The sequence below is a fragment of the Mytilus trossulus genome, unplaced genomic scaffold (genome assembly GCF_036588685.1).
Source record: "Mytilus trossulus isolate FHL-02 unplaced genomic scaffold, PNRI_Mtr1.1.1.hap1 h1tg000070l__unscaffolded, whole genome shotgun sequence".
Classification (NCBI taxonomy): Eukaryota; Metazoa; Mollusca; class Bivalvia; order Mytilida; family Mytilidae; genus Mytilus; species Mytilus trossulus.
Genome location: NW_026963294.1, coordinates 463,915 through 477,815, shown reverse-complemented (window position 1 = coordinate 477,815; position 13,901 = coordinate 463,915). Strand labels below are relative to the sequence as shown.

Below are 13,901 nucleotides of genomic sequence, written 5' to 3'. Positions count from 1 at the left end.
TATATTTGGTATGTGCGTACATTGCAAGGTCCTCATGCCTGTCAGACAGTTTTTGCTTGACTTCCACCTCATTTCATGGATCAGTGAACAAGGTTAAGTTTTGGTGGTCAAGTCCATATCTCAGATACTAAAGGCAATAGGGCTAGTATATTCGGTGTATGAAAGGACTGTAAGGTGAACATGTCCAACTGGCAGGTTTCATCTGATCTTGACCTCATATTCTTGGTTCAGTGGTTATAGTTCAGTTTTTGATTTTCGGTCTGTTTTTCTTATACTTTATGCAAGAGGTCTACTATATTTGTTGTATGGAATGATTGTAAGGTGTTCAAGTCTTGGGTGCTGATGTCATTTGACCTTGACCTCATTTTAATGGTCCATTGGTCAAAGTTAAGTTTTTGAGTTTTTGGTCATTTTATCTAATACTTTATGCCAAAGGTCAACTATATTTGGTGTATGGAAATATTTTATGGTCTATATGTCAGTTGCACAGGTTTTATTTGACCTTGACATCATTTTCACGGTCAATACTCAGTGTTTAGTATTTGTGTTTTGGTCTATTTTTCTTAAACTATGAGTAATAGGTCAACTATATTTGTTTTATGGAAGCTTAGTTAGCTGTACATGTCTGCCTGGCATGGTTTATCTGACCTTGACCTTTTTGTCATGGTTCATTAGTCTTTTTTTAGTTATCTTGGTTAATGTTAAGTTTATCTGACAGTTGTAATAGAGCTTTATATTTAGGACTATCAACATAATATCAATGATTAGTAAAAAAGGCGAGACATTGCAGCGGGTGCACTCTTGTTTGCAGAGTTATGGTCCATGGACTTACAAAATTGACTTATATATTGTGGTTTGGAATGCTTGATATGTGTTATAGTGTACACCATGACCAGTTGATCAAGTTAAAATTTTGTTCCATTACAATGATTTTTTACCATAAGGGGACTATGTATTGCCATGCTATTCTCACAGAATGCTTGTTATAGTAACTGTTTGAGAACTTCAAGTCAGGAATTGAAAACTTTTCGAAATTTTCGATCTATAATGCTCTTCAGCTTCGTACTTTATTTTGCCTTTGAAAACTTATTGAATTCGATTGTCACTAATGGGTCTATTGTAAACGAAAAGCACGTCTGTCCATAAGAAACTGTTTCTTCTCGAAGTGACATTAACCATATGTGGATTCTAAAAAAATCTAAAGAACTTCTGTATAGTTTTAAATCTCAATCCTTTTTCTGAAATTTGTTCTATCAAATTTTTGATTTTGCCAACCCTTTCTAAAAAGTGAAAATAACAAAAATACTAAACTCACAGGATAATTTAAAAGGAAAGTCCTAAATCAAATGGCAAAATAAATAGCATATACCACAATTCCCTCTGTGAAATAAATGTCAAGTGTCTTAAAGAAATAATACATTAATCTGTTCAACATAAAAATTGTAGCATACATTATAAATTCATAACATTGGGATACCATACGGCATATTTGGTTAATAGCGAACAAACAGATAAAACATGGAACACCATGGTACAAAGAGGAACAAGTAATCGGTATGATCAAGTTTCTTTATTTGTCAACATATTTGTTGAATTTGGAGGTAGACTTTTTCAACAAATTGTCGGCATTCCTATAGGAACGGACTGTGTGCCTCTCCTTGTCGACCTTTCCTGCTTTCATATGAGTTGGAGTTCCTTTAGACACTTGTATTAACAAGAAGATAAAAGAAGCCAGGTCATTTAATTTCACATTCAGATATATTGATATGTTCCTTTTTGACAACACTCCAAACTTTTTTTAATTATGTTCCATTAATATATCCTGCAGAACTAGAATTTAAAGAAACAACAGAAACGGCTTCTTCTGCTATCTCATAACCAGAATCAATGACAAATGAGACGGTTTTAATTTTGAAATTGCCAAAATCCCCCCCCCCCCCCCCCCCCACACACACACCTTAGTAGAAATGTCTGTCTGAGTAGAAGGTTGATGAAAATTTAAAAAAAACAACAGCTGAAACACATCAACCGAATTGATAACAACTGCAATATTCCTGACATGGTACCGGCATTTTATAATGTAGAAAATCGTGGATTAAACCTGGTTTTATAGCTAGATAAGCATCACACTTGTATGAAAGTCGTATAAAACTCCATGATATTGACAACGAAGTGTGAAAAAAACCCACACATTATAGGTAAAAATGTAAACAAAAAAAAGGGTACAGCAGTCAGCATTGTGTTATTATCTTTATTATTATAAAAAGACAGCTATATAATATGGTAAAGAGGTAAACCAAGACCTTGTTGATTAGTATTCTGTATCAACTTCACAAATAATACATGATGGTCTTAAAATATAGATTATGGGTACCGACGTTGTTTAACATCTAAAGAAAGTATTCTTTCATTTGTCTTCATGAATATTATTTTACTGTTTATAGATATAAGAAGATGTGGTATGAGTGTCAAAAGGAAAATTCTCCATCAAATTCACAATTTTTCAATGGAAATGTAAAGGTCAAAGTACGCTCTTCAAAATTGACCTTTGGCGCACACCGAACAGAAAGCTACAAAGTGTCTCAAAACTGACTAGTGTAAAAAGTAGTGTTGTCAAATCGTACACTTTTGCCTAACCCGTTACTCGGATAATCGTGGTTTTTTTTCAAGTCTTATCTATAGTACCCTACATATAGATATAAGATGAGGTATGAGTGTAAATGTGACAACTTCCATCAAAGTAATAAATTTACGTTTTTTTAATTGTCCTTTGGTATTATACGGCTTGTCTGTGAGGATTCTTTGCGACGTTTGACTTTAAATAATCAAATACACCGTATAAACTATGACATTTGTACCAACTTCAGATTGAAAAATAAAAAAACACTTCTTGATCTCGAATAATTAAACATGTCTGAAACCGATTATTCTTTTCTTTTCTCTTGTTGTCTCCGAAAATAATGTGGAGTGTTTCAATTTGAAATGATTAAGCATGTTACACGTACTATCACGTATACATTCAGTACATTCACATTGGTTTGCATTTCACAATTTTTAAAGTATGACTGAGCCCTGCACGACAGTGTAGATGTAGGTCTACACAATATTAGATTTAAAAGAAATAATGTAGAAAATCGTATCGTATTACTGTTAAAAAACATTTATACTAATTATGTTTCCTTAAGATCTTGCCCCGAGCTGAGAGACAAGTTCTAATTAATGATTTTTGGATTAACAAAAGCAATCAATAGACTGGACAATTGATCTGTCAAATTAATTACCACGACGACAATTTTTAAATAAACCAAAACTATTTAATGATTTCAATACAAATTTATATCAAATCTATCAAAATTGGCAAAAAAGGCCGGTTAACCGGTTAGCGTTTTTTCGGTTGTCGGTCGTTGCATATCATGGGGAGCGTGCTATATATACAGCGTTTATTGCAATTTGTGTTGGTGACTTAAACTTGTAATATGTTAACATTATTGTACTAGTTAAGAAAGAATAGTACCATGAATATCAGAGAGATGTTTTATTGGAAATCATGGGGAACGGGCTATGTATACAGCGTTTTATTATAATGTGTTGGTGACTTAAACTTGTCATATGTTAACTTTATTGTACTAGTTGAGGAAGAATAGTACCTGGAATGTCAGAGAGATGTTTCATTGAATATCATGTTGAGCGGCCTATGTATACACCGTTTTGGAAAAAGTTGCATTATTCAGTATATTGTATAATATTTTCATCTACTTTAATTTTGATATCAAAACTATGGTTTTATGAATAATAATAGTAAATTAGTGGTATACTGAGACGATTATTTGACTGTTGGATACAAATCTTTGTCAAATTTACAAATTGTCTATATTTGGGTTTCTCATCAAATTATATCCATATAATGCGGCTGTTAACAACTGTCAATTAAATGGGAGGTTTATCTTGCTATCAAAATAGGTTTAACGATTCTCAAAGAAACATGATAATTATCATTGTATAATTATTTCATGTGTTGATAAAGCTGTATGTTTAAGTAGAGTATGTATAAAAAAATTTATATTTGTTATATATTAATTTAACGTTTTGGCGAAAATGCATTATCTCAGATCCCTAGTAACACAGAGTTGCTTCGTTTGTCTGTTAATTGTGAGACACGCATGATTTAGCTATTCATCTTTGATATGGAAGAAACAGGATGGAGTGATATGGTAGAGAATTACCCCAAAAATACACAAATGGTCAAGTTTTTAACACTAATAGATTTGAGAGAGAACAATGAAATACGCATGGCAGCAAGTCATTAATAGAGACATCATGCAGAGAGGGTGATGTATAATGACGATGGCCATGACTACGTCTACGTCGAGGAGTGGAGTTGAAAATATTCATCACATTCATTCACACATTCAAAATATTCATCATAAAGATTCATTACTCAACAATTTCCTGTTTACCGAAATATTTAGGCGGGAATATCATCAGTGAGCAGTAGCTCACACTTTCACTTGAATAACTTGTGACTTATGACTTAAAATAAATATTAGGTACAAAGTTACAAAGTTACATTTTGAATGTAAATATATTTTTAATTCTACCTTGAAGCACGGATTCCTCAGGTAAATATTCGTAGTAATATTAGACATTTGATGAATTGTGAAACAATGTCACTAAGGTATATGTAATTTGAAAACAAATGAATAAATGAAATTCAGAAATCTTTACTGAGTTTATCCATACACTGTCGTTCATAATAAAACAGGACATTTTTTGCAACTCGAGGGATACAGTAAATGTAAATAGGAATGAAAACAATCTGTCACTAAACTAGATTTTAGAAATGTACAGATGTTGTCATGGAAGACAATAAGTGTGTGTTCATTCAAGTACAGTCCAAGTCAGTTTATTTGCCATTGTTCTTGTTATTTGAGGTTTGAGATTTTGTATAAATGGTTTCATGTCACTCGTTATGTCCTGAAGAAAAAGAGATTTGTTTAAATTACAATTCAAAACAAATGTTTTTGAATTTGTCACTGATTTCAGATTGGGTGTATTTTTTTAAATAAAATAGTTTTGATCTAAGTTATACCCCTTCAATGGTTAATCTTAGACAGTAAGTTTCAAGTCTTTAATTGTTCACTTTTTAAAAAAAGATTTTCTGTCAGGTTTTGGAATTAGAAAATTAATATGAAAAATAGTGCATAAATGTGATTAGAGAATAGTCAGTTAACACTTCCTTTTTCTGTTATGCCTCGGTATACACATAAGGAAATGTGTAATTGATACAACTATCCACCAAATTTAAAATACAGTTGATGTAAGCAATTATATGTAGCTGTATGTATGGACTTGAATGTCAATAAGAAATAATGAAAAAATAACAAATATTTTAACCGGAGGTCATTTGATGTATACATCTTCATCCATTCATATAACTTACCGACATACTCTGCATGATCATTATTTGATAACTCTTCCTTCGGCGAACATGATACCAACAGTTTAAAACGAGGTTCCCTTAAACCGAAGGTCATATGCTGTATAAATCTTCATCCCTTCATATAACTTACCGACATACTGTGCATGAGTATCATGAGCATTATTTTATAACTCTTCCTCCGGCGAAAACATGATACCAACTACAGTTTAAAGCTCGGTTCATTTAAACCGAAGGTCATATGCTGTATAAATCTTCATCCCTTCATAAAACTTATCGACATTCTGTACACGAGTACCACGAGCAATATTTGATAACTCTTCCTCCGGCAAACATGATACCAACCATAGTTTTAAGCCCGATGCCCTTAAACCGAAGGTCATATGCTGTATAAATCTTCATCCCTTCATAAAACTTATCGACATACTGTACACGAGTACCACGAGCATTATTTGATAACTCTTCCTCCGGCGAACATGATACCAACAGTTTAAAAGGAGGTTCCCTTAAACCGAAGGTCATAGGATGTATAAACCTTCATTCCTTCATATAACTTACCGACATACTTTGCATGAGTATTATGAGCAATATTTGATAACTCTTCCTCCGGCGAACATGATACCAACAACAGTTTAAAGCGAGGTTTATTTAAACCGAAGGTCATATGCTGTATAAATCTTCATCCCTTCATGTTTTAGATCATCATCATACAAACATTACAACTCCAAAAAAATAAATAAAAAGCAGTGAGCAGTGATCAGTAGTACCAGCGTTCATAAATATTGTTTAGAAATATTTAACCAAATGTTGACCTAATTTCTATTTTTAAAAGCATAATTCATGTGTTTCTCTTTAAGGTATTCCAGATGATATCTGAGATTTGATTCCTACTGATGAAATACTAGATAACATATCACCTCAAATCGGTAAAATGGTCTTTCAATTAGGAACAGAATTTGGATTTTCCATAACAGACTAAGAGAACATAGACAAATGTAATTGTGACTTGACCGCCCAGAGTAAAGAAGTTTTATGTAGGTGGAGGAGAGACAGATTAGTAAGACCTACAATACGTGTCCTTGAACAAGCTTTGGTAAATAGTAGAAAAGGTGCACGGTGTTTAGATGAAGTTGTAAGGAATGTTGATCCGAAAACACTAAGAGCTGTAGAAACCATTACAGGTAACTCTAAATATTCTGCATTGAATATGTTTTTTAGTCATTTGAAAGGGATAAAATATAGGCTTATTTCAAATAAAAAGTATTTTTGTTACTACTTTTGAATAAAATGTTTATGTTACATGTATTTTAAACTAGGAAGACAATAACAGAAGATGTGCCATTTTTGTATCAAACTTACAACAAAATCAAAACATTAAAACTCAAAATAATCAATCGAAAATCTTCAAGCTCCTTTCAATATTTTGAGGTTTTTCAGCCTGTGAAAGCTTAATGTATCTTATAACCCGTTTCAGCTATAAGAACCGTATGGGATCTATTCATCAATTATATATAGGTACCAAGGGCTAAAATTGGAAATATTTAGATAAAAAAATCCAAATATAGTCGTAACTGTAGATCGCCAGACATGCACTATATTCTTATGTTCACTTGTTCGATGATTTATACAAACTCCTGAAAAGCATACACAGACAGCCATTAACACTTACCTAGTACTGTTTGTCCAATATGATTAGATTCTTCAATAAAAAAAAAAAGAAAAAATACAGAAATGTAATAAAAAATCATAAGTTTTTTTTTTTTATAAAAACAGACAACACAAGTACAGAAAGGTAGAACCTTGTCCATATGTTTGTTCTGTCTTCATTTGGTTTATAATTTTTTTACAATTCGTCGCCTAGTTTACATGTGCATAATAAAATATAAAGGGATTATTGTGAAGGGGTGGCAGAGTAAACTATTTGTAAAGAGCTGTATATTTCAAAAGCTAGAAGACCTAGATATGTCATCCTTTACATGCAGATGCATTTATATTTCAAATTTTAAATCTGTTTTTTGTTAATTATAATTCGGTTTCATAATATATAAAGAAAACTTTTGGTAACAATAACTTCAATATAAAAAGACAGTTTTAACGGAATATATATCCTCCTTTACTCTGACAAGTGTAACATATGTGAAACAGTCATACGCTTAAGTTCTAGTGAAAATTGAATCTGTATAATTACAGATAGAATCAGAGATAATGCAGACAAAATCATACAGGACATACAAATCAGCCAGATTTTATACCATATGATGACACATCTGGTGATATCTGCAAACGACAGACGTGATATTGAACATTATCCTCGACAAAATGATCAGAACAAAGCATTGCTGGATATTGTGATTTAAAGGAGAGAACCTTCTTACAGTGTGTTTGTTGATGGATTACGTAATTATGGATACGAAGATATCGCTAATGATTTGATATATCATTCACAGGAAACTAGTTCAAGTACAACAGTAGTATCTACTTCAAATGAAGGTATGGCTACATTATTTATTAAAACACAAGTCGAGAAAGTTTTTACTGAAATTATGATACTGTGGTACTTCTGCATGTTCTTTTGACTTTCAACACAGAGTGCATTTGATTGATGTGCTGTAGTTATGCAACAGTTTCTCGAACGTATGTTTATATCTTTTTTGCTTGATATATTATGAAACAATAGAATATCAAATATGACTGCATGGACTGCATGTGTATAAAAATTATATTGTTCGTAAATATGTTCTCACATTAATAACCTATTTACGACATCTAGATCAGAAATCTTATTTGATCTTGCTGTTTATTAACAAACATGTATCACTAACAATGAAACATAATAACTTTCGAACCATTGATACATTGGTTATCAATTTAAGAACAGTAAATAACATAATTTGTTAAAATCTTTCCAGTGTTAAGCGCTTACAAGTTCCAAAGCTTTGTTACACTCGAAGACGTTTCTAATGTAAAATTGTTCCAACTGTTTTAAGGTTTAAATCTGTTTTGTCATTTCTTTTTAACGATATCAAAGATACAAATATATTTTGATACGTCAAGTGGGTAAGAACGTATTCTTTGTATATGATTGAAAACTTATATAATGAGGAATACATTATAAGTCAACATGTCTGAGATCATAATTACTTAAAATTGACTGGTAACGCTCAGCATAGATACCAGACTTCCACTGTTGTCAACCACATCAGTAGTATTCCAATGATTGTAAGAAGATGATGTATATGAATTTATCTTAACTTTATTTATTAACCGTGCTCAGATATGTGGTGATACATGATAAGTGTCAGATGCTTATAGGTTCTATAATTTTCATTAATATAATTATGCAAAAAATGCAATTTGCTGAAGATAAAAATAAGAACTTTCGACAGTAAATAATATGAGAATATTCAGCTTATTGGTGAGACTTTCCATTCAAGATATTGCAAATGTCCTTCATTTTTTCCTTGTTATATCACAAACTTAATAAAAAAAATTAAAGCAACACGTTATAAATATCATGTGTCTGAATCGCTTTTCGTGCTTTACCTTCATATGGAATGCTCAAAGCTGAATATTTGAAAGTCAAGAATTATTAAAACCGAAATAGTTGAATTGCTTTATACCTAATAAGAACATACTACTAACCTAATCTATCTAAGGCCTACTTTGCCTGAGGGAGTTGAAATTTTAGTTTCTTTAAACTTTTAAAATTCACCAACGGACAATTTAAGTCATTTTTTTTTAAATCAGGTCAGTAACCAAAGACTATTGAGCTGATGGTACCCTCTGTGACTGATTGTTCACCAGCAGTGGTATAGACCCAGTGCTGTAATAAAATAAAAACAACACATTGTAAATTGCATTCGTCCGAATCGCTTTTCTGGATTTACCTTTAGCTTATGTTATGAATGGTCAATAGCACTAAAGATTTTTTTTTAAATATTTTGTAGACTTATCAGACTGAAATATTCCATTGTATAAAGTTCGTCTACAGAAGAATAACCTCAAGGTCATCACTGATATACAACATGAGAGCATAGTAGATCATCTAATAACAAGAGAGGTAGTGTCAGTTGATGACGGGAAGAAGATAGAATATGGTAAAACCCCACAAGAAAAGAACAGGATTTTAATGGACATACTTTTACATAAAAATGAACGGGGATTTTATGAATTTCTCAAACCCCTTCGAAAAGACCCAATTTATGCAGATCTAGCAGATCAAATAGAAAAGACAGAAGTTACTACCACAGATATCGCAACCCTTCATAAATGCTTGAAATAAAATAAATGTAATTTCTTGGAGAAAGAAAACTTTACACAATAAGGTTGAAACAATCAATAAAAGGAAATATTGTCAATCCAATGCATCATGATTTGCTCACTTAAATGATCTATGTGAATGAATCGCAATATAATATTGATAACAATCTTTTCTATTAAACATATGTTATGTGTGAGTGCCATGTGTGAGTATCATGCATGGCAAGGAAAACATCAATCCCCATTTCCATTGACGTGGCTGTGTAGTTATTCATCAAGTCATTTAGTTATTGTGCTAGGGTAAATTTTTGTATGCTTGTCATTCGTTTCTGCCAAAGTGCTTTGTCTGTATTCTTTTTTTGCTTTTTTATAGTGATTTAGAATGTATAGCACAATGTTTACTGCTGTACCCTTATTTTTGACAATTTTCCTTTTATGTCTATATGTTTTGTTCACATTGTGTTGTCAATATTATGGAATGTTATGCGACTGTCATACAAGTGAAAGGTTTAGCTAGCTGTACACCTAGTTCAATCCACCATTCTCGATATGTACAAAGTCAGAAACATAACAGTAATTATCCATTCATTTGATATGTTCGAACTTTTGATTTTGCCATTTGATATGGGACCTCCCGGTTTGAATATTTATTTTTTTTATTTTTGTCATTTTCCTTTTTACTAATGTTCATTCCTTAACAAATATGATAATTATGAAACAGTCATAACACTTTTAGTTCAAGTAAACATTTTTTAAAGTATTTGATTAGAATTATTGGAAACCTGTAATTGCCAGAGTTTATTTAGGCCACATACGCCTAAGGGAACACATCTTAGTTTTTTTGATAATACAAAATGTAGTTAACAGACAACTTGCAACATGATATTTTAAAGGTCAACACATATGACTGTGTAGCATATTTTTAACATCTATACACCTCAAATTTTTAAGAGTTTTTACAAATACTAAAATTATGTACTCCCTCTCCCTTCATGGTTGGTCATGTGTACATAGTTCAATTATTTTTTAGAGGTTTTTGGTTCGTTTGGAAGCATCAACGATGGAAGTAACAAAAGAAATCAACCCCTCTGATTGTATTATACACACATTTTGATGCGTTTTGTTTTTTTGATTTTGCCATGTGATTATGGACTTTCCAAGTTGATTTTCCTCTGAGTTCAGTATTTTTGTGATTTTACTTATTACTCAAATCAACCCCTCTGATTGTATCATACACACATTATTCATAAATTCCGTCAATACAATATTTTCCCGCTTTACTACGAACCACGTGAAAATATTATTATTTGAGTATAAAATGTTCATTAAACAAACATTCCGCAACATATCATTATCTTATTTGAGACCTAGACTATGTGACGTCATATGCATGGTGTTGGCATTAAACATAATATCGAATGTGTTATGGCTTCTTGTCCATTTCAGAATGTAATAAAACTTGATAAAAAGAATGATGTGAGGTGCAATATGTGAGTTTAACGCTTATTGTAATACAATCAAAAAGTAAAATAACAAAAATACTGAACTAAGAGGAAAATCAATTCGGTGAGTCCATAATCACATGGCGAAATCAAATAACAAAACGCATCAAAAACGAATGGACAAAAACTGTCATATTCCTGACCTGGTTCAGGCATTTGTAAATATAATGGTGGAATAAACCTGGTTTTATAGCGCTAACTCTCTCACTTTGATGACAGTCTCATCAAAAATCATTGTTACAAAATAACTGCATCATAAATATATTTTAATGGACCTTTGATTTTCTTATCGACGTGTCATCTACCATTTAAAACATTGACCAGGTGTATAAAACACTTTAATGTCTCATGTTCTTCTTCAATGGGTAATGTTCTTTGAACAATCACCTGGTTCTGGTATTTGGTTTTACATGTTGAGGCAACCGTATGTCATTGATGTTCAAGTCTTATAAATCCAAGGATAAAGGAAAAACTCAAAGAATCGCATTCACCGGTTCTCAGTTTTAAGATCTCTGGAAATTGTTGTACTGACTAGCAACAACTAGCAAAAGAAAAAAAAATAACAACAGAACATAACACATACCATAGTTGGCTATATACTACGCAACACGAACCCCACCATTTACTAGGATTGATATCAGTAGCTCCGGATGGGTAAGCAGATTAGTCATTTTTTTTTCTATGTTGTGTTGTGTGTACTATTGTTTGTCTGTCTTTCTTTTTAATTCATTGCTTGTCAGTTTATTTTCGACTTGTGAGTTTGAATGTGCTTTTTATATGGTTTGCCACTGTACCACACCAGTAGTTTACAGATGTTCAATTCTTGAGAAGGGATACGCTAATAAACAACCCCTGACGTAATCATATCTTCTACAAAATCAGACTGGATTGCATGGATTGGTAGCTATTGCTTAGATGTAACGATACATAAAATAGAAAATAGTTTCACATAGGAGTTGAACAGTACAATATAAGAACAAACTATAAACATCAGCTGGTACAAAACAGAACACACAAATTGGATGTTGTGTGTAATTAATAAATCTCTCACAATAACAACAAAAACACAAAGTACAGATACAGTAAAACCTGTATAAACCGGCCGGCTACGGGACTATGAAAAAGGGCCGGTTTAGACAGTGAGCCAGTTTATTCAGGTTTCCGTTTTGACCGGAAATTAATGACTTGTGACGTCCGACAATTTGCATGTAAAAGTTCTCTCTGATTGTAAATTATATCTGATAAATTAAAATACTTTCACTTCGTTTTTCATTGTTTGCATTTGCATCATAATGCTCGTGTTATTCGGATTGTAAGACGAGAGTTTCGATTTACTCCCATGATCAATAATTTAAAATGTTGGAATGGCCGATTAAAAAGCCAAAATATTATCAAACGTAATTTCATCACTTTCGAAACGTTGTCGCACAGTGTACAATATCCATTGATTGTTGTCATCCGGGTGTTTTTCATTATCAAGGTCATTTGTTTAGGGGTTCACAACAGGGAACCCAGGATTTCGAAATCTCGTTGTGAATTTCTTACTCCGGGATTTTAATTTGTTTATCCAAGTTAAAACGTAACCTGACTAATTGATTATCAAATATGTTTAGATTGCTTATCGATCATTGCAATTAATTAGACAAATCGGTGTTGACAGGTAAAAATTAATGTATTTAAGAGTATTGGGACTTCATAACTAGACTGGAATTCGGAATTCAGGGTCCGGTTTATACAATGTTATAAAGGGTATTTTAACAAAGACTTTGAATGGAAAAATATGGGACTTTCATTTTCGGCCGGAATGGACAGGAAACCGGTTTATTCAGGGTCCGGTTTAATCAGGTTTGACTGTATTAGGGACTGAAAAGTCATAGATCATCATTTGGTCAAACTTTTCTCTATATCCCTCACCCCCTATTGACACCTTTTCGTTATAGACCCTCCTTAAAATCCTTTATGTGTTTGGTTTCCTTATAAAGGTTAATGTTTGTAGTTTGACATTGATTTTTTCAACATTGTTCTCTGAGTAAAAACAAAAGAATCAGAAGACAAGTTATACTTGTCAACAATTCTTTTATGAGTTCGGTTTCCTAATGAAAGCTGTAAACAAACTTATATTGTTTTTTAGATCGGCCATTTGCATCAACTGTTTCATTTCTACATATGTTTTAACAGTGCCTATGTATGTAGTTTACATTCACACGATTCTCTACTTAGTCTATTTAGCAATTTTAATAATTCACTCTCTACAGTTTGTTGATTTACAATACATCATTATAATTTTATGCTTTTGACACAGTTTCTGAAATAACAGCGCCAATAATTTATGAAGTTTCTATTCTATTATCTCCCTTGAATCCCTCATCAACTATGAATTATCCATGTTGTCTTGTCTGTTCATAAAGATCAATAATTCGTCTAGACGATCGTCTCTTGAGCTGATGTTTCTACAACTACACCACCTTCCTGCTAATTGTTCATTAAACTTTACTTTTATAACTAAAACTATTCCATAACAAGGCAAGCTCAACATGTAGACTTCTTATACGTTCAGGTATTTCACATCCAATTTTTTATGGAAATATTCTTTATAAAGCACAAAGGTGTCAGTATTCACCTCAGAAACTTACAAAACCTTTGAATAGACTTATTAAGAAGGGGTATAATTACGATACTGTTGTCAATTCATTAAAGATTGC

At 32.1% G+C, this 13,901-nt stretch overlaps 1 protein-coding gene across 1 annotated transcript; it reads left to right on the top strand.

Moving 5' to 3' along the window:
- Positions 1–4,184: 4,184 nt before the first annotated feature.
- Positions 4,185–7,858, top strand: LOC134699510 (uncharacterized). The gene is made up of 3 exons (XM_063561109.1): positions 4,185–4,299; positions 6,418–6,618; positions 7,628–7,858. The coding sequence occupies exons 1-3, from the start codon at positions 4,185–4,187 to the stop codon at positions 7,792–7,794; spliced, it is 483 nt and encodes a 160-aa protein (XP_063417179.1). The 3' UTR covers positions 7,795–7,858.
- Positions 7,859–13,901: the final 6,043 nt, after the last annotated feature.